The sequence below is a fragment of the Taeniopygia guttata genome, chromosome 1A (genome assembly GCF_048771995.1).
Source record: "Taeniopygia guttata chromosome 1A, bTaeGut7.mat, whole genome shotgun sequence".
NCBI lineage: Eukaryota > Metazoa > Chordata > Aves > Passeriformes > Estrildidae > Taeniopygia > Taeniopygia guttata.
The window spans coordinates 33070054-33095669 of NC_133025.1; the positions used below are offsets into that span (position 1 = coordinate 33070054).

At 41.4% G+C, this 25616-nt stretch overlaps 1 protein-coding gene across 1 annotated transcript in view; it reads left to right on the forward strand.

Moving 5' to 3' along the window:
- HMGA2 (high mobility group AT-hook 2) overlaps positions 1-20824 on the forward strand; it is a 110198-nt gene extending 89374 nt beyond the window's left edge. The window contains exon 5 of the mRNA XM_004176091.6: positions 17619-20824. Within this exon, the coding sequence (XP_004176139.1) occupies positions 17619-17666 (48 nt within the window). The 3' untranslated portion in view covers positions 17667-20824. The remainder of the gene's footprint in view (positions 1-17618) is intronic.
- Positions 20825-25616: the final 4792 nt, after the last annotated feature.

Genomic DNA, 25616 nt, shown 5'->3' on the forward strand with positions numbered 1-25616 from the left:
CTCTCCAGTTACCACAACTGAGTAGTGAAAGAACACCTTAAATTATTTATATGCCATATCTTTACACAGACAGCATTTCTGGTTTTAATCTTTAGACAAAGGGATGTTCAGTGAAATCACTGAACTTATCTTCAACCCTTCCTGGTTTTAACAGGCCCTGCTCTCATGCTTACAGTACCACACCATTGCAGTTTTGCTGTTATAGGTGCATGAAAAAGAACAAAAATTTATCACTGTGAGAAAGACTCGGTATGTCTTCCTGAGGCTGAAAGAAGGAGAGGTAAAACAGTGTAATGCCTGGGATGATCAAGACCTTCATGCTGGTGGGTTTCACTCAGGTCTGGCTGCCTTTCTCTGATTTCTTTTTATAGTACTTAATTTCCCTTTAAAGTAAGGAGGTTCAGACTCAGAATTAACAACAAGAACATGAGCTCATGCAGGCTTTCTAATCTGAGCTGTCTAAGGAAATAGTGATAAATTATATAAACATGGGGACTACATGGAAGTTCATGGAGGATAATGTAAATCTTATACTACATTTAGAGGAATCTCTTCCTTTTCCATCTGTTTCCTTCAAAATATCCTCCCAGATGGCTTTACCATGTGGCAGTCTCGATTAAGTTAGAAATGTATACTTTCTTCATTGGTGGGGACAGTGAGAGGTTACAGTCAAGAACTGCTGGTTGATGGTGAGCCTGCCTTGGTAAAAGTGGCAGAAACTCTTGTTCGTGCTTGGTCCCTGAGTGGTCTCCTGTGCTTTGAATTTCACATGTATTCTGAAAGATTTCTATGAGTGTTAGTTTACATCACTCTTACTCTTGGGCTTGCTGCTAGCAAGTATGCGTCTTGGGTTTGTGTCACTTTTAAAAGTACAGAAGCAGTAGGACTAGATAAAATTCTCATTTTTCAAATAACAGCTCTCTTCCTACCACCATTTCCCAGATTTTAAGCATCGTTCAGGGCTCTGCCATGCTTTAAATCTCCTCATGGATATAAGCTGTCCAGTTTAGGTCCATACAGGTGTTTGTGTAAACTTCTGCAATATCTTTAAACTTTGCCAGAGCTCTGAGGATTTCATAGCACAGACAGTAAATAGCAGCAGTAAAACCCACTGGAAATCTACACAACCGTGTCATTAATACAGATCTTTGAATATGGTGGTCTGTTCACGTCTTTGTGGTGATCACTGATGCATGCTCTCACACTTCCTTGGGGAAATGAAGAAAAGAGCCAGCATAACTGCGTGACAGTGGTAAGTTTAGCACTTTCACATAGATATTTGCCTAAACCTCAAAACAAGACTCTTTGAAATCTGCTCTGTCTTGAAAGAATGTACAGCCGGATCTTACAGTCATTACATAGTAATATTTTTACTGAGGTGTGCAAATACACAGTCCAAACAGAAATTTCTTCATTTCCTCATTTTTAAGCAATTTGTAGCAGCTGTTGACTCAGCCATATGGGGGAGTTGCACTCTTAAGTAATATGAAGGAAAACACAATGAAAGCGATCAAAATTTTCTGGAAACAGGACATGTTTATTTTTTATCATTTCTGCAGAGAAGACATATAATGAACATAGAACAGCCCTTTGAAAATCTTACTATCTCTCTTAAAATCTTAAATCCTTGGAAATCCTTTGTATTTGAGTCTGAAAGACAGCTTGTCAGTCAGAAAGACAGTGTGTAGATCAGAATAGAAGTGTATCAGTCAGAAGAGTACACATAAAGTATACATAGAACAGTGTACAGCAAACATAAACCAAAAGAACAAGTGAAGCATAGTTCTCTACCTAATGCTAAATGTAGTAGATGTTTTTAAAACAATGTCCAAAACAATCAAATAGAACAAGAATAAACACTAAAAAGCATAATCTTATTTGGTACAGGAAAGAAGATCTGGATTTCCTACATTTCTTCCTGCTACTCATTTCTCAATGTCGGTATCAATAAAGTTATGCATGTGAATCATTATATATATATATATATATATATATATATATATATACACACACATACCTTAGGTTGCATCTCCTGCATATGTCTACTCAGTGTAGAACACAGTAAATGCTAGAAGCGTCACACAGGCTCTGCAGCCCAGGAGCTGCACCTGTGGTTCACACGTTCCTGTGTAGCCACAGAGTTGCAGACTGTGAGCCTGGGGCCCGTGGTGGTTGTGTGCAGGGCTGACATGCTGGCAGATCCCAGCCAACAGGCCCAGGGTGCACATGCTTCATCACCTCTCTGTGCCGTGCAATAAATCTGCACTTACACAAGCTTCAGGCCTCCTGTGTAACTGCTAGCCACCACATGTGAATTCCTCCTTTTCCCTTCTGGGAAATGGCAGACAGAAATGCATTAGAAATACTTCAGAAATCTGCTTTTGCAGGTTGAAAAGAAGTTTCCAGTGTCCCAGGCAGGATGACACCAAGCAGGTGCACGCACACATCAGAGCAAGTGAGTGCCATTGTCCAAGGCCCTCCTGTGGCCTAGAAACCCAGGAATGCTGCAGTCTTATTCAACTGAACCTTGACTGTAGAAATACTGCATGATCTCTGCCCTGGAAGTTGACCTGGTGCCCTGGGGTTTTACTGCTCTTTCCACTGCATTCAGCAAGCTATGTTTTGTCTCATGGACTTTTTTTGTGTTTATTGATATGGAGTTACCAGGAGAACTCCCTAAAAGTCAGATCCTGGAGAGGTGAAACTTTCTTTTCCAATAACATGCGGAATTCTGTACTTCAGCACAGGATAAATACGCAGGTCACTCCAGAACATTCTCTAATGTACTGTAGGCTCTTGGTATCATGTGAACACATGCTGAGCAGGCATATATTGTGGCTTATGGGAAATAAGGAAAATCTCTAGTTTTCTTCATGGATGCAGTAGATGGAATTTCATGGAGGGTACTGGGCTTTACACCCTTACCTTCTTTCTCTTTTCAAGGCAAAATGGTGGAAACTCGTGTGGTTTCCAAAGGAAGACATATTCAGTCTTCCTTTTTCTTTTATAAGGGGTTTATTGTGACAGGAAGACACTGAAAAATTTGTCTGATGACTTAAAAAAAAAACTAAACAAAACTGTTTTTTTGAAATAAAATAAGAAAAATAATCTGGGAGAAAATATAGAAGTTGCAATTACTGTTTCAATGAACAGATGAAGCACTAACCTGGGCTAAAGAATGATGGCTAGAGGGGGAGGCCATATATACCTGAAAAAATATTTTCTTACTTACCTGACATAACTTCTTAATAGACTCTGAATAATGTAATTCAATGATGCTATGTCTGAATACCTGAATCAGTGGTAGCTAAGGTTTTAAATAGTTATGATTGCCATTTACTACATAGCTATGATAGAGGAACATTTTTGAGATGGCTACTTCCAGAAATTTGGCTGTAAATAAATTAAACAAATTGAGTGGATTTAATCAGTGGATTAAAAAACTCTTCAAGACAGGAGTATATTCAGGTATTCAGTCACTTTTAAAGAGTCAAAAATTGGAAATACCTCAGCAGCAGTCCCATTTTATATCCTAGCAAGCTCTCCAGGCTACCAGAGGAGAAATGTTTCTAGTGCTGCTCCCTAAGCCTGAGACACAGTGCAGCTCAGGATTTGAAAGTCAAAGAGCCTGAGTGACCAACCAGGAGAAACATGATTTGATTTGACTGCATCTACAGATCTGTTAAATTCAGATGTGTAATTCTGACAGTAAATGCTGACTGAGTTATACATCCTCTTGCTTAATGCATCTCTGGTCCACAAGGCAGGCTAGGGTACTTGTCGCTGTGCCCCATGCAGTGCCTAAGGAACAGAGGTGCCCCAGTCAGCAGTGTGCCAGGACAGCACAGCTCCCTTTGAAACCCTTATTTCTGAGAACTGTGCTGTGTAAGTTCCATTTTGGGCAAGTCTCACAGTGTCTTGATTCCCCTTCCACTAAAACTGAGGTGCTGATGCTCCTTTCTTGCATAAGGGAGTTGTCAAAGTGCACACACTTATAATCTGGTGTGACAAAAAAGGAATCTGATTTAGCAAGGTATTTTTTTCTTCCTGGCTTGTGAAGGACTATCTCAGGGATTCAGTCTTGCCTGTTGCAATGTGCCACTTGAAGATGTTGTGTCCTTGTCAGCCAGTTTATGAGTCAATCAAAGAGCAGGAGTGCTGTGACTTAGTTCAACATAGGAGGAGCCTTCATCTCTGAACAAGAGAATGATGAACAAGAACAATAATGGATTCTTGACAGCTCAAACACACATTTATTTCCCTAAGGCAAACTCTAGGGCAGGAGGCAGCTTTCTGAATGCAGCGCTGGTCACACATTTACCCATTCAACACAGACATGCTTTCAGGTCCTTGCTCTTTTTCTGGTGTGCTGGGCAAGACCTGACCCTAAACGCCAGGATGTAAAACTTTGGGGACTACAGCTGTTGAGCCACTCCTTGCATAGCACAGGGAATGGGTGTTGCAGTTGGTGGTAGAAGGCTAGAAGATGCAGGGGTGACCTAAAAGATTTCCCTAAACCAGCAACGCTCCTCCTCAACCTCTCCCTACCTCTTGCCTCCCCACTCCTTGCTTGTGGAAGAAGCCTGAGGCAGTCAAGCAACATCTGGTGGCAGGGTGGCTTTGTGTTTGACCCCATGGCTGTGGCCACAAAAGGTGTTTAGGGAGGCACTCCATCCATTTCAGAACTTGGCTCTGATTTGGCATGAACTGAAGTCTCCATAATAATAGCCAGAAGAGAAGGGGTTGTGGTGTGTACTTGGGAAACACCACTGAGAAGCATAGCTGCGCAGTGTTTAAAAAACTGCCAGTCAGGAGTAAATTAAACAGTGCTACTTTTGCATACACATGCTATATATTTTGGCTGAGATTTTCAAGAGTAGCAAGAGTCAGTCCTGCTAACACTTGTGTATCTTACTTCATATAAGACATGCAAGACACACAAGATTCTCAGCAGCATATGGCTACTCCCTGAAAATAAGGATTATTTTAAGATATTTCCTGTGTAATACTCAGAAAGCTGAAACTACCAGCATGATCACTCTGTGGACTTACAGTAATAATCAAAATGCTAATTAGCAAATATGAGGAGCAGAAGAATGCACAGGAGGAAAGTGCTCTTTGGTGAGAGCTTGGTTCCTGAGCTTCTCATAAAGGACTCTGCATTTTCAATGGTCCGCATTGTTGTTGCTCCTCCACATCCAGCTGAAGCCACTGAAAGATGCCCTATTCCTGACTTAAATATTATTACAGACACTCCAGGGTTGTATCCTTGCTCATTTGTTGCACTGAAATACATAGGAAACAAACCTATGTAACCATTCTTGGAAATTGCTCTTATCTTTGCTGTTCTAATTCAGGACCATATAAATTCTGCTGCAATTTTTATTTTAAAGATTAAGTATGCTGTGATGGATGTGTAATAAGGTAGGTGCAAGCAGAATGAAAGTTAAGGTCAGTGAAAATATGTTTTTTGTCTGTTAAATAATTTGCTCAGATAGATAGTTACAGTCTTCACATATCAGGACTAATAAAGTTTAGCTAGGAAAAAGCAGTATACTCAGCCCTTATTAACATATTTAAACATGTTATAGAATGAAGCAATAAGAAGACAATATTTTTTTCTGGGTTTTCCCTGGCATCTAGAAAATTTTATAAGGTCCTCTTGTCATCCAAAATAACAGTCTTAAAATAGAAAAATAGCAAGAATTTTTCAGCTACTCTGACTGTACTCTGTGGGCCATTTGTGGTATTTTGTGAATTTAGTTCCTTGAAATCAGTGCTGCCATGCTACCCCAGAATGACATCTGGCCTCCCTGGGCAGTCCTTCAGCTTGTGATGCTTACGCCAAACATGGATGGACAGGCTGAGCCTATGAGCTTGCCTCCTCCCTTGCAGTTCAGAGAGGACAAGTCAGGTGAAGGATTCATAATCAGTGTGAAACAATTGTGGTAGGCACTTTAAAACCATTTTTCCTGGTGGAGCTTCTAATTCTGTATCATTTCCATTGATGTTCTCACTGTACTGTTCCTTAGTGCTGGGATGGAGTGAAGCAGCCCAGACGACAAACATGGTCCGTGATGGGCAAGGTGCAGTTTGGGGGCACATTCAGAGTTCATGTTATTGATTGCTCATTGGATATTGTAGGCATGTGACTGCTGTGACAGCAGGCAACAAGAAGTATAGGAGTATTACAGCCTCATGGTAGACCATGCAGTGAGAATTATGGTCCTAGGCACTTCATGTTGAAGGCTACAGAAGTACATAGGTGATTTTCAGACACCAACACTGCCAAACAGTGTGTGAAGGATCTAAATCTTTGCACAGCCTAGTGTTTGTGAGCATCTTGAGTTCATCCATACAGGACCTAAATAAATAAATGTTCTTTTCTCACACTGAGAAAGGAAGAAGCTCTTAAAAACCACTGCCTGACTGTTGGGCATTGTAGCACTCATATTATCATAGAAAACTGTCTAATGGATCCTTTTTCATTGGGATCCCAATACAAGAAATTTAAAATTTTTTATGAAGTCTGATCCAGCAGATGGTGAGCATCAGTATGATGAAGTTCTGCTGCTGATCTCTCTGTAAAGCATTTCTGGAAATTCCAGAATGTTTTCAGAAAACTTCAGCTGAAATCTCTCTTTAGAAATGACTAATGCTTATAATTAGAGAGGGATGTAATATTGCCAGTGTAGTTTTTGCTTTGCCTCTGCTCTGTCAATGTAGTCATATTATTCAGGGCCAATCTCTGATCTCAGGTTTGAAGAGTTATTTGCCCTACAACAACCATGGGAAAAGAGAAGGAGAGAAATAAATGAATCACCCACATTCTGCTTGAATTCAGATCTCATATTTCCCACATCCTGGTATTTAATTTCTCACAGAGTTACCAATGGTTGATCTCACGGCAGGATTAGTGGGAAGAAAAATGAGAACTCCATTGAAACCAGACTTGAGTCTGGAAGGAAGGAACATGTGAGCTCTAGGACCCCAGAGATATCAGATTCAGGGTAGCAAATGGCTTCCACCCCCTCCCCTTCCCTGATTCTCAGACTTATTTTGAACCAAATTCTGTAAACTGAATTCAGAACAGCAAAGACACAGTTACAGTAAGTTAGGAGGCTCACACATCATTTCAATCGTTTCCTGAGAACTGTGTTATATAGTGAGGCATTAACTATAATTTATGTTAGTATTTTTTTATGTTTAGAAAGGAGAATAGATTAACATTGTAAATCTCTCTCAGTTGTACAATAAACATGTTTTGAACATACATTTCCACCAGGATACCTTCTCTGATTTGATTATAGAATGTGTATATGTTCAATTTGAAAAGAAATTCGCATAAAAGATTCTATAATCAAAAGGAAATCATCAGTATCTACTAAATTTGAGACCCTCACTCACTTTGAATCAAATTATCTTACTTTGAGAAATAAAGAGCTTTGGCCTGTGGGTCGCTGCGTAGATGGATCTAGAAGGGTTGGGTTGTTGCTCTGCGCTGAGGAGGACCAAACTTTCTCACACTTTCCACCAGATTCAGAGTGTGAGATATTCAAGAAGTTGAAAAAAACTTTAAATTCATCACTCTAAATCCTTTAGGAGTTGAACATATTAAGATGACAAAAAGAATATGTCATTAAACCATAACTACCCTTTTTGGATTACCTGGTATTTGTAGATTTATTGGCAAGGTGGCTTAAATTAGGGATATATTTTTAGCCTGCAGCATTACATAATAAAATAGCAGCTGAATTCTTGCAGTAAAAAAGAGAAGGGATGAGGGAAGTGTATTAGAACCAACACGAACCTCTCTGATTTTGCTTTTTCGTCTGCACAAAGAGGTGCTCCACGGTTACACAATCAGTAAAGTTTGCAAGAGAAGCATTTCCATTGCCCCATTGTGCTCAGGAGCTGTCGCCTGCCTTTCACTGCAGACCTGCTGTTTAGTCTGAAACTGAAAATTAAACCCAGAACTTCAACTCTCTAAGTTAAATACTCTGCATTGCTGGAAGCACGCCGCCTTGATAGTGTCTGTGTGGCAAAATCCATGATCAAAATCTTCAGCCATTTTTAAAAGCATTTTACAAGTCTGTTAAGCTTTATTGGTTTTGTTTTGATTTGGTTGGGAAGTTTTTGTTTTTTGGTTTCGTTTTGTGTTTTGGTGTGTTGTTGTAGTTGTTGTTAAAAATCATTTTCTGAATTATACTGTGTGCTGAACCAGCTCAGGGAGCCTGGCTCACTATCTTTAAGAAATATGTTTCTCATTTTGGAGGGCTTTTCTGAGAATGGCCAGGGCAAGGTAGAGCCCTGTATGTTAAACTTACTCCTTCAGAAACAAAATCAAGGGATGAGAAAAACCAGGGGAGAGGTGGAGAACAAGGATGGCGGCAGCAGAACCCACGTGCCCTGCCTTGCCAAGGCTGCACCAGCGGCTGGAAGCATGGCAAGGGCCGCTCAGCCTTGGGGCTGGCGCTCGTAAAAATGTCACCAGTGCACTTCCACTGTGAAAGGCGCTTTTATCTCCCCTTCCCACAGCCCCTCTCCAGCGGGGACGTGGGGCTGGGCCCAGCGGCTGCTGCTTGGCCTCCCCGCATGGCTGGACCCTAATGAGGTGTGTGCGGCTCTTGGCTGCAAGTTTTCAATCTCTTTCTTATTACTTCAAAGCTGCTGCTCCGAGGTTCAGACAAGTTTGATCACTTGGCAAAATCTCTCAGCTGGGATTCAAAAGGGAAGATGCTTTATTTTATTATTTATCGCTGTAGATAGATAGCTCTTCCCAAACTATTCTTGCCAGTGGCTTCATGGTCAGGTCCACAATGCTTTTTTAAGTCATAAAGGATTGAAGGTGAACAACTTTTGGCAGTTGCTTCCTGTCTGTAACAAGTGGTCATTTTTAGGGGGAGAAAAAAGAGAATAGAAATATAACAAGCTTTACTTTATTTTCCTCTTCATGCTTAATATTTGGTGGGGGGGGAGGGAGAGGTAAAAGTAAATGATGTGGGTTTAACTTACATTTCAAAGCCTCTGTAGTGTTTCCCTACCCCATTCTGGGAGACCATTGCTGTAATCCTTCCTCTGCCACTCAGAATAAAATATGCAGAGAAGCTGGTGCTGTTTCAAGTACCTCAAGGGCTCAAGGGGAAGGCAGATTTGCTCAGGTTTACCTGTGTGGGCTCCAGTATCCTTTTGGGCTTTTCCATCTCCAGTGCCAGAAGAAAGCAGAGCTAACACAGTCATCCACAGCATTTCAGTGAACTAGGCAAGTCTAAGGATTTTTAAGGTTGGCATCCACCTTCTTTTGGTCTTTCATCTAATTATGGATACAAATATTAGTTGATTAGAGACTATTATTAGAGCCTCTTCTTGCCTTATGATCCAGTCTGGATTTTGGCTGTGAATGCAGAACAGTTTACCATTCCTCCAGTTTACAGCATCCACAAGAGGTTTGTAAGAGCAGCTTCTCAAAGTTGGGGTCAGTCCAGCACAGTTGTATATGTTTCTAACAGCACCACTGCCTTCTTTTTCTTAATATTTTGTTTCCTTCCCACCAGAAATGTTTATATATTGTAGGGTTGAAGCTCTCCAAGACAAAATACATCTCTGTCAGTGTTGCATAGCACCCGCAATTGCTTCGAGCACCATTTTCACTTTAGGTCTGTGCTTTGCAGACTTTAAAGTGTTTCCTGCAAATTTCTTCTGACCAGTACTGAAATTTTGCTGAAGATTTTCAGTCTCCTTTTAATCACATGGGGAACAGATTTTTTCAAAGTGTTTTGACCTGCTTAGGTCAAAAAGGCACTTGCTGTACTCAGATGCCAAAACGCGTTTAAGAAATCTGGCCTGACGTAACTTAGACAGCTGAGTCTCAATTTCAAAGGCTTCAGCCACACAGGCTTTGGCACTGAGTGACTTGCTGCCTTGCAGGAACCTCATGGCTGAGTTAATTCCAGGGCTGCATTAAAATCCATGGCAAACTTGGGTACCTAAAGCTGAGGTTCATTCAAGATCATCTGTAAGAGAAATTGAAAGGCAAAACCTAAGGCAGTTACATTTCGGCTTTGACTAAATGTCAGTCAGCCTAATTCCTGTTTCTGGAAGTTCTCAGTGTGAGCCCTCCTGGATTTAAAACTCCTGTGTCAGATAAGCCCTTTCTTTCAAAGTAACCAGAGTGATTCATTATCACTCCATTATATCAAACAGTTCTCCTAGTGGGAGATAAGCTAGGAGATAGAGAAATGTTTTATATTCCCCTTAATCTAACAGGAAGAATAGACTTGAATCTATATTTTAAGTAAGCTGTTCTAACTTAAAGAGGAATGTCCTGTCATGTCCTGTCCTGTGGGAATCCTCCTAAGTAATGTCTTGGTCCCCTCCAGTTATCTGAACCTATTGCTTAAGGACCAGAACTTGGCCAAGCCTGGCAGGACACTTCCTCCAGCAGAGGAAGGGGATCTGTAGAAGTGGTTTCTGTGTGTATAAGAATGGTTAACTCTCTCTGACCTCTACCAGCTGAATCCCAGCACAGCCCCAGCAACTTCACTCAGCTGCCTCAGCTAGTTCGCTTCCTCCAACAGCTGGGGATGTGAATTATCCAGTAATCCCCATGAGCAGCCTTTTTGCTAGTCAAGCAGTGCTAGTCCAGCCGTAAAAGGAGAGGACACACTTAATTTGCTTACTAACTATGCAGCTAAAAAACCACAGGCTGGTGACCTGCAGGATAGCATCAGTTTCTGGCTTTATTTTCTCTACTCCCTTTCTGTCTTTCACAGAGCAATTGGTTATTTATATAAAAGTGGACTGATTTTAACAGAAAAAAAGATGCATCTTCCATACACAAAAGTTTAGGGAGGAGCCTTCTTCCTTGAAGGTAGAAAACCATCTTGAATACCTACTTCAGATCAGAGAGCATGGGCATTTCAAAACAAGTCCATGTGTGAATTTCCAACCCAGTGCTATTGCATACATGTATGCAATTTTATTAAAATTAAGAAGTCTTACTTTTGCTGTCTGTTACACATTGCCTTCCCAAGTGTGAAAACTTTGAGGACATCACTAAGTCAAATTGATCTTTAGGATATTTTATAGCCCTTAGGCAGCTCTGCACATGCCACCAGCAAGCACTTGAGCACTGGGAAAGTTAAGCACCAGCTCAGCATGGCTGCTTGCTGGTATTTAAAAATTGCTGTGCCATCCTGCTGTGGCCAAATCTGTGGTCTTTTGAAGGCCTACATCTTTACATTACAAAGTGGGCTATTAGAGGCTAGGTCAATAGGAACTTACACATTTAAAGCAAGAATGTTGGTTTCTAGTCCCTACATCTTAACCCCAAACTGCCCCATCAGCTGCATCACTCTATTTGGCTCTTTGCTTATATTTTATGTCATTTAAGTACTGAAAGTTGTACTTCCTTGGGGGGGAACCTGCCTGCTCACTGCCCCCAGGGCTGTCCCATGACTTAGTCAATGATTGCAGAAACAGTGGTAGGAGAAGGCAGGGGGTCTCAGAACTGCTCTGTAGCCAGAGTTTTTAACTGTCCTGTTAGGCACCAAGCTAAAGGATTTGTGCTCCTTCTAGCATGCTAGAAGTTGTAGTGCACAGCAACTGCTTGCTTGTGGTCTGGTTGACTTATATGCATTTAGAGACAGTTTCTATACTGAAATAATTCCTTAAAATAATTTTTTTAATCCAGCAGTTAGCCCTGTATGTGGTCATGGCCTTTTCTGTATGTGGTCATGGTGATCTCTTCTGCACTAATAAAGCCTTTCACTGTGACATGTGAAGTATATCTGCAACAATTTGAGTTCCGAATCCAGCTTCTGGAGTTAAACTTTGCCTTACTGCTGAGTGACATCTGTCACTGAGCTCACTAGCGTGCTTTGCAGAGAGTGAAGAGCTCGAAGCAGCGGATCCCATCCTAATCTTCACGCAGAACAAATCTACGCTGAGTGTCTGTTAGTGCTGTAAGGATTTCTAAAGCGGTTTGGTGCTTTGGCTGTGCAGTCAGGATGGCACTGTCTCAGCTGGGCAGAGTCAGGGCCCTGGCCTCTGCTCTAGAAGCCATCTATTCCTATCTCTATATTTCAGGGACTCCTCTGAAAATATTAGCTTGCATGCCAGGAGATTTCAGACATGTTAACAGCAGACAATGGTCCACAGTTTGCAAGTTGCTCTTGTCAGCAGTTCTTTTTGACATACCTATTCAAGCATACCCTCTTGGGCTTAAAAAGCAGCCAGCAAAATCTGTGCCAATAGTTAATACTTCATTATAAAATAAAAGCTGTAGCAAATTCAGAGACTCCATATGTAGCATTACTGTGATCCTGCAGTTCGTTTCAAAATGGGTTTTAGTTTTTTAATCTGCAGGTCAGAAATTCATGAGCAGAAGGTGAAAAAAGTGAATTGCCAGTGAGTTTCATGGGGCCAAGACATTTAATCTTGAAGTTTTGCCCAGGGTATTAGAACAGAAAAAACATTTACCTTGCTACAGGTGGGGGAATGCTCCTACCAGCAATTGTTTCATCATTAGATTTTGTTTTTACCAGTTTGTGGGGGTCCACAAAAAAAAGAATGCAGAGGACATACAAGGACCAAAACAAGTATGTCTGTTCTTCAGGCCACTAGGATGTTACTGGCTGCTTGTAATTCTAGAAAAAATAGCCTGCACCAGCCAAATGTGGATCACCAAATGGAGGTCTTGGCCAGCAGGTAGAATTACATTTCACCTGCACAGGATGTCATGGGAAAGAAGTCTCTTGGGATCAGGGGGTGACTTTGATCTGAAAAGACGTTGATATTTAAATACAATCATTTGTGGCACACATCCATTCTGGATGGTGCCACCTCTGAGGTTTAGCAGTGAATCACAGAATTACAGAATAATTTGTGCTGGAAGGGAGCTCTGGACATCATCCAGTCCAGCACCCCTGCCAAAGCAGAGTCACCTAGAGCAGGTGACACAGGAACATGCCGAGGTGGGGTTTGAAAGTTTACAGAGAGGGAGACCCCATGACCTCCCTGGGCAGCCTATTCCAGTGCTCTGCCACCCTCAGTGTAATGAAGTTCCTCCTCATGTTGAGGTGGAACTTACTGTTGTTTAGTTTATGGCCATTTCTCTTCATCCTGTTGCTGGGCAGCACTGAAAAGAGTCTGACACCAGTTTGTTTTTCCATAGCACCGAGACTTCCAAAGCAGATTCAACTTCATGGTTCTGGAGGGGGTTCATGGGGCCAGACATCTTGACACAGTTAGTCTGTGGCCATTGGGTGTCCCAGGGGATCACAGGGATCCACACAGAGGAGGAGGGCATGGCACAGGAGACCAGCACCTTTCTGGCTTATCTTACCAGATGAGATATCCAGGGATAAAACAGGGATAAAACTGAGATAAAACAGTCTCAGGTGCTATCTTCAGGCAACCAGATCCCACCAAGGTTGTCGTGTTTTCAAGTCTTGTGTTGGCTAGCCCAAGTAAACATACTGGCTGCAGACAGCACTTCTAAATGAAACCTACGGTCCTGGCTCCTGTTCCTTTTTTGTTACCTTCACCAGTGTTAAATCAGGACTAACAACAGAGTAGACCTTCTGAGGGCAGATACCTGCTGTGAGTCACTGCAAAGTATTTGTCCTTTCATTCCTGCGGGAGGCCAACCTCAGTGAGAATGAGGGTCCAGGCTGGTGTCCACATCTGCCAGCCCCTTGCCAGTGATGCCCCTCAGGAAAAGGGTCCTTTATGAGCTTTGGAGAAAGCCACTTTCCAGCCCTGTTTTGGGAGAGACACCAGCTCCCTATGACTGCCTGCCTGACAGGGCAGTTACAGCAGCGGTGGGTGGGAATGGCTCAGTGTGCTGCCTTTGCCATACAACGTGGTGCTATGTCCTGTAGCAGCTCAGGACGTGGGACCCGTGGATGACCAAGGACAGCATGTGCTAAGTAAAACTGCTTCTGCAGCAGGTCCCTGTGCCAATCAGCCCCTGAGGATACATGTATGGGGATGTACGCATGGATGCATGGGGAGTCACATAGGATATTGTCATAGCAGCAGGAGCAAAGCCTGAGTTATGGATATGAGTACTCACCCTGTTCTTCAAGTATTTGTCCTATTCTCCCCGAGCTTTTCATGGCTGCGGCTTCCCTGTTAGCCAGATCCAACCTGGTTTGAAGCTTTCTCAGGTTTCTCTTTGCAGTCTGCTGGCCCAACCTCTCACTAGTTTGCTGTAGCAGAAAACAAATAACCTGGGAAGTAGCAGTTCAAGGCAAAACTGGGTCGATGCACATTTATGGTCAATTAATACATGTCACCATTCTGCTTCCATAACTAAAGTGAACGACCTCAGTTAAAGATGCCCTGTAACCCGAAACTTTCACTTCTTGGCTGGGTGCATCCTGTGATAGTGTTGCTGAATTTATGCTCTGCATGGCTATCACACTTTGAGTGACTTGGATTTCTGATGTCTGCTCTAATGACCATGTGTTCCTTCTTAATTTGTTCCCTTCTCTTCGAATTTATTGGAAGCACATCTGGACTTAAAAAGTATTTCATTCTAGGCCCAGTTCCTCCTTCAACTTTTGACTCCGGAACTATGACACATGGCTGTGCCATCAATGTTGGCCGGTCTGTGAGGAATTTAAAGTGCCTGGAGGGTGCTTACTACTGATAAGCATCCTTCCCCTGAGGTATCCTGTGCCCTGACAGTGCCAGCACTTCAGTGAATCTCTGGCTGAAGTGAGTCAGCACAGAGCCGGTTTCCAACTTCTAAAGGTCACACATTTTTCAAAATGCCTGCCCCACCCTCCATCTTTGTGTAGCGGGAGTGAGGGGAACTGTAGCGGCAGAGGTTGGTTGAGGGTCCCAGCTGCACAACCTTCTGATATTTGCAACCAGTTTTTCACAAGTGCAAAAAATCCCTCTCTGTTCCTGCACTATACACCACCTGTATTTTGTCTTTCAGAACCCCTACTCACTTCTTCCTTTGGGGCCCTCCCTGCATATATGTCTGATTTATAGTATCCCTTTGTTTGAATTGTAAGAGCTTCAGATCAGCAGTCATGTCTCCATCATTGTCTTGACAAGAAGCTTACATGATAGGTTGGCTTAAAACCACTCATCTGCAGTTGAGGTATTGTAGGCTTTTGCAAGGAATGAACAATCTGATTCCTTTGAAAAGCTTTTCTTAATGAAAAAAGTATTTCCCAACATTGATGTGATTTTGAAGTCGGTCAGTCTCAAATATTTTTTTTAATAATTAGCTTATCATTTGCATATTTGGCAGGGGGAGGGGGTTGATTTTTAGCTTGATTTTTAGTTTCTCATCTTTCCCAGTACAACAGGTATACATATTTGCACATACGTGTGCAGGTGAGAGAAACTTCCTTCATTACATGAACATACATAAATATGAAGAAAGAGATTCTCATTAATTTTCTCGGTCACTGCAGCAAGGGTCACTAGGAAGAAAAAATACTGTGAGATTCATAGTAAAAATCACTAGAGTGGACAACTTTTTAACTAAAAAGAGCTCTCTTGTGGCCACCCTGGCTGAGCTCTGAAGTATGTCCTTTCACATACTTTCCCTCTCCCCCATCAGTCTTACTTTGTGATCGGAAGTCTACCTTCATGGAAAAATGATTTCATCAGGTTTCAGCAGTCTCCTGACAAGCCAAGCATAAAACAAAGAGAGCTGCCGCTCCGCACCCACACGTGTACTGCTGTCTTCCAGGAAATGATAATCAGAGGCTCAGGGCTGACCACAGTGCTCTAAGAAATTCAACACATGATCATCATCAAATACCAAAACATGTCTACCTGTATTATGTTAAGAGCACGGAACCCACAGTAGTAATTTTTTAACTGAAATACTTGGCTTGGAGGCAAAACTGGGGTTTGCCGCAATCATTCTGAGTTCTGAATTACTAAGGCTCAAACCGACATACTTTGCTGTTTCTCTCCACATGCAGCCTAAATTAGCCCTCCGGTAGATGCCTGAAAATACAATTTTTCTTCTTGACTGAAATGGTGTGACAGTCCTGTTCTGCACAGAAGATAAGCAGGAAAAATGCATTATGCATTAATGGGATTTGATGGAGTATGAGCTCAGTTTACCCAGTGCCACCAGAGACAGAGTAAAATTTGCATGATCATTTCATAAGTTGAGAATCATTTTTGTTGCAGTGCTGTGAATATAACCAGCTACAACTGGACAGTAGTTGTGAGGAAAAAATTGTTCATCTGTATGATAATTCAGTGTCATTTGGAATTTAAGAATTGAAAATTCAAGGTCAGAGGGTGGCTGACACTTGATTTTGCTCTCTCTGCTCCATCCATGGCTTTGATCATGCTACATCTTTCTTTGTGCCTGATGCTCAAGAGAGTACCTCAGGGTCATGGCCTGTTTCCTTGTCAAGAGGTATAAACCTACTGGCCTAAATATCTGAGGCCCAAGCTTTAGCAGGGGTGGGGGCATGAAGGAAGAGGGGGGGAGCATTTCCTTCATGCTTTTCACTTTTCCCACATAACCCAAAGCAGACTAAACAAAACCAGTGTGAAATCTCATGGCTTGATGCTGCTATGGTTATATTTTTTAAGCTGTCATCCATTCATTTATAGTTATGTTTATTCCCTGGATTTACAGCTTTTTTTCAGCTTTTTCTTGCAGGGAGGTGCAGGGGAAGGTCGAAACCTTTTGAAAGGGGATTGCAGTAAGAAGTGGCCTATGATTAAAGCACTGTGTTTTTCCTTGATGCCTCTCCTCTGCAGCAGTGTCACACATGGTAGCATTTAGGAGCCCTTCACAGCTGAGGTGTTTCAAACACTAATGAATGGAAGTTTGGTCGTATGCGGCAGGCAAGCTTTAAGGCAAGCTTTGCTGAATGGTGTACTGTAGTGGCCTGGGAAAGGAAGAGAGTTATAAATTGTGTCAGTTAGCCACCCAGACAAAATGAAGCCATGTGGAAAATCAAATCTATTAAAGTATGAAGACTGTTATAAACTGTTTTAAGCTGGTCATTCTTCAAAGGTCTCAGTCGGCTGAGGGGGTGAATTCCTCTTCTTCCTAGATCTTTTTCACGTGCTGTCTTAGGTGACGATGTTCAGTATTTGATAAAAAACAGCTTTTCATTGACAGCCCCTTTTATTAGAAATGTTAGTTGCCCCCAGTTCACCACCTATGTCCTGAAAGGTACTGTACAGTTGCTTAAAAAGCAGAATAAGAACATCACATTTGGTCCAGCTTGCTGAAGGCAAACATGAAGCAGCACTAGGGCCAGTGAGGAGGGAAAGGCTTCCCAGAGCAACTGCTTAGGATTGGATATGTGCTCAAAATGTTTCCATTTTCTAGCTGCCCATGCCTGCTGGCCGTAAGAGGCCCATGACAAAGCATGGCACAGAATGCTTTTTCTTGACATCTCCTGGCGTAGTAGAAAGGCAAGGCAAGGTGGGGGGATCAGAGAGAAGGGTACCTTTCCTTCCTCCCCCAGGTGGCTCTTCAAGGCGTCACAGGAGTTGTGAAGGGCATTTTATTAGCACCAGAGGTAATTGTCAGCTGCATGAGGGACAACTGAACTGGCAACCTAAGGTGCATGGTCACCATGGTATTTATCATTCCTATTTTTGTTTTCTAGGAAGAGACTGAAGAAACGTCCTCACAAGAATCTGCAGAAGAAGACTAGGAGATCACACCATGCAATTTCTACCTCATCAGCAGTTGGGTCTTTTGAAGGGAGAAGACACTGCCTTGACCACTTTCTATTGCCATGGTCTTTCCACTTTTGCCTGGGGGGAAAAAAAATCACATAACCTTAAAAAGGATTTGACTAATCATCTTCTTTGTAATCCCTTCACAGTCCCAGGTCTAGTGAAAAACTGCTGTAACACAAAGGGGACACAGATTAACGATGCAACTTTTAATTACTGTTTTCTTTTTTCCTAACCTACTAATAGTTTGAGCTGCTAAGTAAGGGTGACTGGGTCAAGAAGAGCTCCAAATCAGGTTTATGTCATTCACTGCACTGCGTATAAACAAGAAACTTGTAAAATAGTCATTATAATGGGCATTGAAATAGGAAAGGCTGGGTGTATAACACTTATGCCTTGCAACACTTCCAGCAACCCACTCCCTACTTAGTGAACTCCCTGTTTTAGAACACCAAAGATATGGGATAGATACTATTCTTTTTCTTTTGTAACCTTCTTGTAGACTTGTACTTGATTTTTTTTTTTTAAGACTTACTATTATTTGGGGAAAAACAAAATGAAAGCTGATCTTTCATTTTGTTCAGCTGGTAATCAGAAGAAAGAAATCAACATGAAAAAGGTACTTTCATTTTGCAAAAGGGAAGAAAGACAAAGATACGTTGTATAGTTATAGATACAAACATATCAGCACAAGCAGTAGTAAACCAAATTAACAGTCCTTATCATCTTGATAATAGGAAGCCAGGGAGGTGGCTTTCTTAGAGCCAGGAGTTTTCTATAGAAACAAAAATTACTGACACCACTCTTATGCCATTAATGAGTAAGTCTTTATTGATAAAAGTATTTTAAAACATACAGAAAGGTACCTAGAAATTAATTATAAATTTATCTGAACAAAAATAATCCAGATTTTTGCTTAGTTTCTACTAATTCCACTTGCCCTGTACCAGTATTTTGAAAGAACTGAATCTTTCCTCATTACTCATCAGTCACAATGTAAGAATGAACACCATGTACCTCAGCTAAGCTCATACATTACATTAAGCAATGTATTTTGACATAGGATGGTTCACTGAGCACTTCTGTGCCAGTGGCATTTCTCCATCTTTTCACTCAAAGCAGCACTTTTAGCACCAAATGCAATATTACCCCACTATTCAATACTACCTCTGATTTTTACAAATAACTCAACAGACTGATAAATACATGCTGCTATACACATTCAATGCAGGAAATTTTTACTGGGTAGATAATCATGAGTATCTGCATTTTCCCCTTTTTTCTATTTCAACCTTTTTTTGCAGTTAAGGAAGCAATGTCTTTTTTGTGTTTCAGCATGACTATGTGTTTTTCTTTCACTTGTTTTTTTTTTCTTTTTTTTTTTGTGTGTGGGTTTTTGGTTTTGGTTTTGTTTTGTTTATGTACTTACTCTATTCTCTGCTAGACTTCTGTGTAATGTACTGTTAACTTGAATATATTTTTGTATTGAATTGCTGATAGGTTTGTGAGGATAATTTTCTTCAAGGACACTACATGACAGAAAAAATTTAGCTGTAAAGTTTAAATATTACTGTCCAAGTTTGTACCTCAAATGAATTGTTTAAAGAAATGGACTAATTGATTGACAAAGACCTACCTCCAGACTTTAAATGGAATGAACTTGTTACTTTCAGCATCAGTTTTGAGACGTTTGAAACAGTTAGGACTGCAACTAATCCCTAATTCAAAATTATTTTTGTAAAATAACTTGTGGAAAATGAACACATTTTAAATTACTTTCGTATTAAAAACTTAAAAAATGAACAAAAAAAACCTTCAAAGAAACTTGAAGCTTTGTAGGTGGGAAGCAACAAGCTCAGCTTTTGCATAATGCAATCACAAATATGTGTTTTAAAAAAAAAAATTAGTAGATTGTAAGAAAATACTTGACAAGTATTTTCATGTATTTTACACAAATGTGATTTTGTAATATGTTTCAGCCAGATTTATTTTAAATGCTTCTTATGTAGAGGTTTTTTATTCTCCCCTCTCTCACTTTTGTTGTTCTTTCTTTCTCCCCCACCTCCAATTTCATTTTCTCTATTTCTGTTTTATTTCCCTTCTTCCTCTCTTTCCTAGTCAGTACTTTGTACCATTGTATTAATAACTGGGCCAGGGGTAGTTTCTCAGGAAGGCATCTGTTGGTATGGCTTTAGCATGGAGCCAAGTGCAGTTAAGGATAACGACTTACTGGCTTCTTCCAAGAGGCAGTGTCAAGAAATACGGACCTCCACGAAAGACTGCACAGGGGTCAGTGGCAGGAATTACTGGGAAAGAGCTGATTGGAATATTGTAACTAGACATGATAATATCAAGTGAAAGAGAAATAATCCTAGCTATAAGTAGCTCTAACAGGCCAAATCCAGTGTCACTTGAAGGCAGTAGCAGGAATTTTGCTGACTTCAAAGGGCATCAAATCAAGCCTTAGCAAGTCCCTTTTGGGGTCTGAGGGGTTTTGTTGCATTTTTAAAGCCACGGTATTCAGTGGATGACACAGAAATAATTGTTCTCTGTGTGTCACTCTTCAACCTCTGAGAGACTTACCACTCTGATGAACTGAATCTTACATTTTCTATATATTGTAGTACAATCAAAACACATTACTACCTCTTAGGGCCTACTATACCTCATTTTTTCAGATGGAAAAATTGCATGTGGCCATTGAGTCAGTGAGAACATCATAAAATTTTTTTATATATATAGTTTATTTTTGTGGGAGATAAATTTTATACGACTGTTCTTTGCTATCATTGGTCACTGCTAACTATGACTGGACATGTAACTCTTCTACCATTTCTGCAAGAGAGGTGTGTTTGCAGGAAAAAAAAATTGCTTCAAGATGTTGAACTACAGTTTACTTTTCCTTTTGAGTGTCTTCTAACTTTTTGCTTTGTTCTTCATGTAGAGTTGCTGTCTATGATTGTACTTCAAATCGCTTGCTTGTTGAAAATGTTCCTTTAATGGTTTATCACAGTCTGTTCAGCACAATAAACATAATAGCCTCTGTGATCCCCATGTTGCTTGATTCCTAGACTTTTTCACAGTTCCATAAAATGGGTAATAAAGTTTGGTCATGATGACCAAATTTGTAAAATCTTTGCATGCAAGTTGTCTTTTTTTTTTTGTTCCAGGACCACAGGCACGTGCCTGAGAAGTTAATCTGCTGTTAAGGGCCCCAGGGGTGTGCACTTAGCAGAATTACACATCTTACGAGGCTCCGCAAAAGATGACACCCATTCCTGGTCGAGCCCTTGAGCTAAGGGCTAAACTGCACACTTGGGGACCAGCAAGTACCCACCAGACAGGGAACACCATAGCACAGGCCAGACTGATAGGGAGTTTTGTTTCATGGTCTCAGATTTGCCTCTTGGGGTCCACCAAGATGACAGGCCTTCACTTCTTAGGCAAGATTGCAGTTTGCATCCAAGTTCATGGAGTTTCCATTTTGCAGGCGTTAGGTTAGAAAGAGCAGGTACTCAGAGCAGCAGACACAGGGATATGTCTAGTGTCTGCTGTCTGGGGCACAAACTGAAGAGCTCAGGAAACTGTATTAAAACTCAGCTACCTCCAAGATTGCCACAGGTAAGTTGGCAGGATTCTCTTCATTTCTCTTCATGGTCTCTTGGCCTGTTACAGTGATATTTCAAGTCATAGAATGATAGAATATCCTGAGTTGGAAGGGACACACAAGGACTATCGAAGTCCAGCTCCTGGCCCTGCAACAGAACAGCCACAAGAATCACATCATGTGCCTGTGAGTGTTGCCCAAACATTTATTGAACTCTGTCAGGGTGGTGCTGTGGCCACTTCCCTGGGGAGCTGTTCCTGGGCCTGACCACCCTCTGAGTGAAGAATCTTCTGATATCCAACCTAAACCTCCCCTGACCCAGCTTCATGACCTTTTCTAGAATGCCAGCCCTGGTCATGAGAGTGAAGAAATCAGTACCTGTCGCTCTGCTTCCCCTCATGAGGCAGCTGAAGACCACTATGAGGTGTGCCCTCAGTCTCCTTTCTCCAGGCCGAGGAAGCCAAGTGATGTCAGCTGCCCCTCATAAGGCTTCCCCTCAAGGCCCTTCACCATCCTCCTTGGCCCTCCTTTGAACACACTCTAACAGACTGATATCTTTTTTATATTATAGTGCCCAAAACTACACACAGGACTTAAGGTGAAGCCATCCAAGTGCAGAGCAGAATGGGACAGTCACCTCCATCATCTGATTAAGTCATCTGTGGTGCATGTCCATTGATTCATATTGGCAACCATTCCTCTCTCACCTAAGGGGATTGTGCAGTTATTATTTCCTGAGATGTGTAGGTTTACTCATTCTTTGTGTTCACTCATTTGCAGACTCTCCACTTCACTCAGTGTCTGTCTTCCCAAGGGCTTTATGACATGTTTCCTTTGGCCTCAGTTACTTGTAAAATAACCAAAATAAGATGACAAAAAAAGCACTAAGTAACAACACCCATTCAGTCCTGAGTCAGATATGAGTAATAGCATTCATCACATTGTATGTCCTCTTCTGCTTTGTCACTCTGCTTAGTGGTATTAAAAGATCATTCCAGTGCTCAGTTTTCCTGGTGGTCATCTTCCCTGTGTGTGCCATCACTTGGCTCTTCCTGTTATTTTATCTGATGTGATGCTGCAGCTGCAACCCACTCACCTGATGGGTCAGCCAAGTAGCTCAACTTTGCTACTCAGTGTTTAACTCCCCCCTACTTAGTCATTCCTCCAGCTTGCTTCACTTCCACTTCCCTTCCCAGGGAATAAATTTCCCTATAAATTTCTGCATGCTTTATTCCATGGTGAAACTATTTGTGTGTACAAATTTAATTGGCTTCTGCAGGATCAAGGCCTGCATTTCTCTAGCAGCCAAGACTGCTTTATCCAAGATGCCTGTGGCAGGTGTCATACTAAGTTTCTGTTTTTGCTTTCCTCTGCCATTACATCTCATCCACGTAAATATGGGGAGAAAGTACTGAAGGCTGGTGCTGCCAGTGCCTTGCACAGCTATTTAATTGTCCATAGCTCTTTTCAAAACCAAACCATCTGGTCTGGTCATTATTAGAAACACGACCCAGAGCAATGGCAACGTGTTCTCCTGATCACACACGGGGAGTCACATTTGTCATGCCTCACACTTCACCTGAAGCCTGAATGATGCTTTTCACCCCAGCACCTCTGCATACAAGGACGTAGAATTTTGCCTCTCCGTTTTTCCTTTCTAGATGTCCCACCATCTTTGTGATTACATTAATTTTTAAATATACAGAAGTATTTAAGCACTGTCATGGTTTAGGAAAAACATGCTTGCTCCCTCCCTCAGGCCCCTCCAGTGAGAGAGACAAAAGGCAGAGATTATGAGCTAAGAAAAACTTATTGGAAACAGCAGTGAGATAAGAAAATAAACAGTAACAGCAACAATATTGATTAACAACAGTGTACAAGGGAGAGGGTGTTTTACATGCAAATTGCTCACCCACTGGCCTGATGCAGCATGAGCGTGAGACAACTAACAAAATGGCAGCCGGACCCCCGTGCACCTGCTTTTACTCTGACTGCAGTCCCTTCCTTCTCAGAAGTGAGAATCTCTTAACTCCACCCACAAGTGATGGTGTGCATGGTATAGAATGACAACATGGACACATCACATGGCTCCAGGCTCTGCACCCTCACAGTTACTGAGAAAACCCTGTCTTTCGATGAAACCAGAACAAGCATGTAGTTTTTTGCACAAAGAAAAGTCCAGTTGCTTCATACCTCCTCTTTTCAGAAATACTACCAGTTGAAACTTTATTGAACAAGTTGTCCCCAGAAGCTGCGGATATTCAATCCCTTGAAGTGTTCAAGGCTGGGTTGGATGGGGCTTTGAGCAACTTGGTGTAGTGGAAAGTGTGCCTGCCCATGGCATTGCACTTAGAATTAGATAATCTTTTAGGTCCTTTTCAACCCAAACCATCCTGTGATTCTGTGATTTATTGTACCTACTTGCTCAGCCAAATGAATGTGTGTCATTGTGTGTTAAATACATTGTCTGAAGAATAAAGACATGGAAACACTGGAAGTCAGATTGGACAGAGCTCTGAACAACCGGATCTAATTGAAGACATCCCTGCTCATTGCAAGAAGTCGGAAAGAAGTAGCTTTTAAAGGTACTTTCCAACCCAAACGGTTCTATTATTCTATGATCCTATGATCCTTGCTATCTAGACTCTTAAGCAGAATCAATATAGGTCAATGCTCTCCTTGCCTGGCTTCAGGATCTGTGGGCTTTATGCCATGCTAGGACATGCTAGTGATGGGGAAACCTTGATCCTCCTGCCATCCCGCCTCACTCATAAGAGCAAAAGGAGGGAAGCCGTCCTGAGCATGCACTCCACTTTGCTTCCAGGTGTCCCTGGCATGCAGGTTCTGCTCTAGCCGAGTTGCTGTTCCAACCATCCTCATGTCCTTCAGTTAGAATGATGACCTCTGCTGCTCTCAACTGATTCACCTCCATGTGACAATAAGGTTTAACATGTCTTTTTTCTTCACACATTTTACTTCCCTTTGCCATTCAAACAACTTTTTGGCATATTGGATATGTTTCTCAGTTCTTTCCTTCCCACCTGTGATTTAATGCTTTCTCCCTCCTTAATTGCTCTAAACTTGCAGTGCACTTATTCCTGTATTCAAGAGAAAGAAAGCATCCTCCTGTAATTAGCATCCTCTGAAGATACATGAATGTAATTATGATTACCCTGAAGATAGCAGTCTACTGTGGCAGCAGTTTAAGTGGGAAGCAATCTGCCTGTTTAAACTCTAAAATGAGACTGCAGATGGTTGTGCCCCAAACCTGCCACATGGGATTACAGTCAGCTTTTATCTGTTAGAAAAAGGGGAAATTGAAACATTAGCAGATAAGAAACAAGCCTTAACAGTCCTTCCCTACTGACATGGGGCTAATAAAGCACAGCTAAAAACATTAGCATTGTCACATAAAGGAGGAGCTTTACATTGTTAATAATGGCTAGGGTAAAACTGGAGCTGGAATCCAAACATATGCTACATTAAGGCATGCTATTAAAATAAACAGTGAAAGAAAATAACAAATGAAAGTTGGGTGGATCTGAAATATCAATAGCAGGCAGAAACATTAATTAGCCAGAAAGGAAATTTAGGAAAGACAGAAGTCCCATCAAAAAAACAAGATTACATTACATTATACATGAATGTCAGCTAGAAAATATTATGTGGGACCACCAAAGATTATTATTTTAATTGAAGGGTGTTTTAATTCAGAAAATCTATTAAACATATATAGTCCCTCAAGGCATTTTTTCTTAGTTCAGGGAGGAGGAAAAAAAATAAGCACATTTTTATTGAACTGGAACACATTTGCCATAAAACCATAGTTTTAGCAATATCACATAATAAAAAGTAAAATTTAAATCAGCATTTGAAAACAAATCAGCTCAGCAGATGCACTGAAGGAGTTGCTTTGGTCCTGCATAACAGCAGAGTATTGTCTTTGAAGCTACATCATAGTATAAGATAGGGGATTTATGAGGCCTGATATGCTCAGGAGGTGTTCACAAGAAATTACTGCTCCTAGATTGCAGCTGCACTTGGATACAAGACAAATTAATGTCTACCAAGGGTTAATAAGATTCTTTTTGCCAAAGGTTCATAATGTGCACAGTTTGGGATGGTTTAGGTTTGGTATTTTTATCACAACAGACAGTAAAGTCAATGAGATTCAAGCCCTTGGGAATATCATCCTCTGGAGTTCCCCACATGATCCAGACTTTTGATGTCCCCACATATGGCTGTTGTGTTACAAGCAACACCCTCGAGATCCATCTCACTGTCCAGTTATAGTCCCCACAGGCCTTAGAGGTACCAC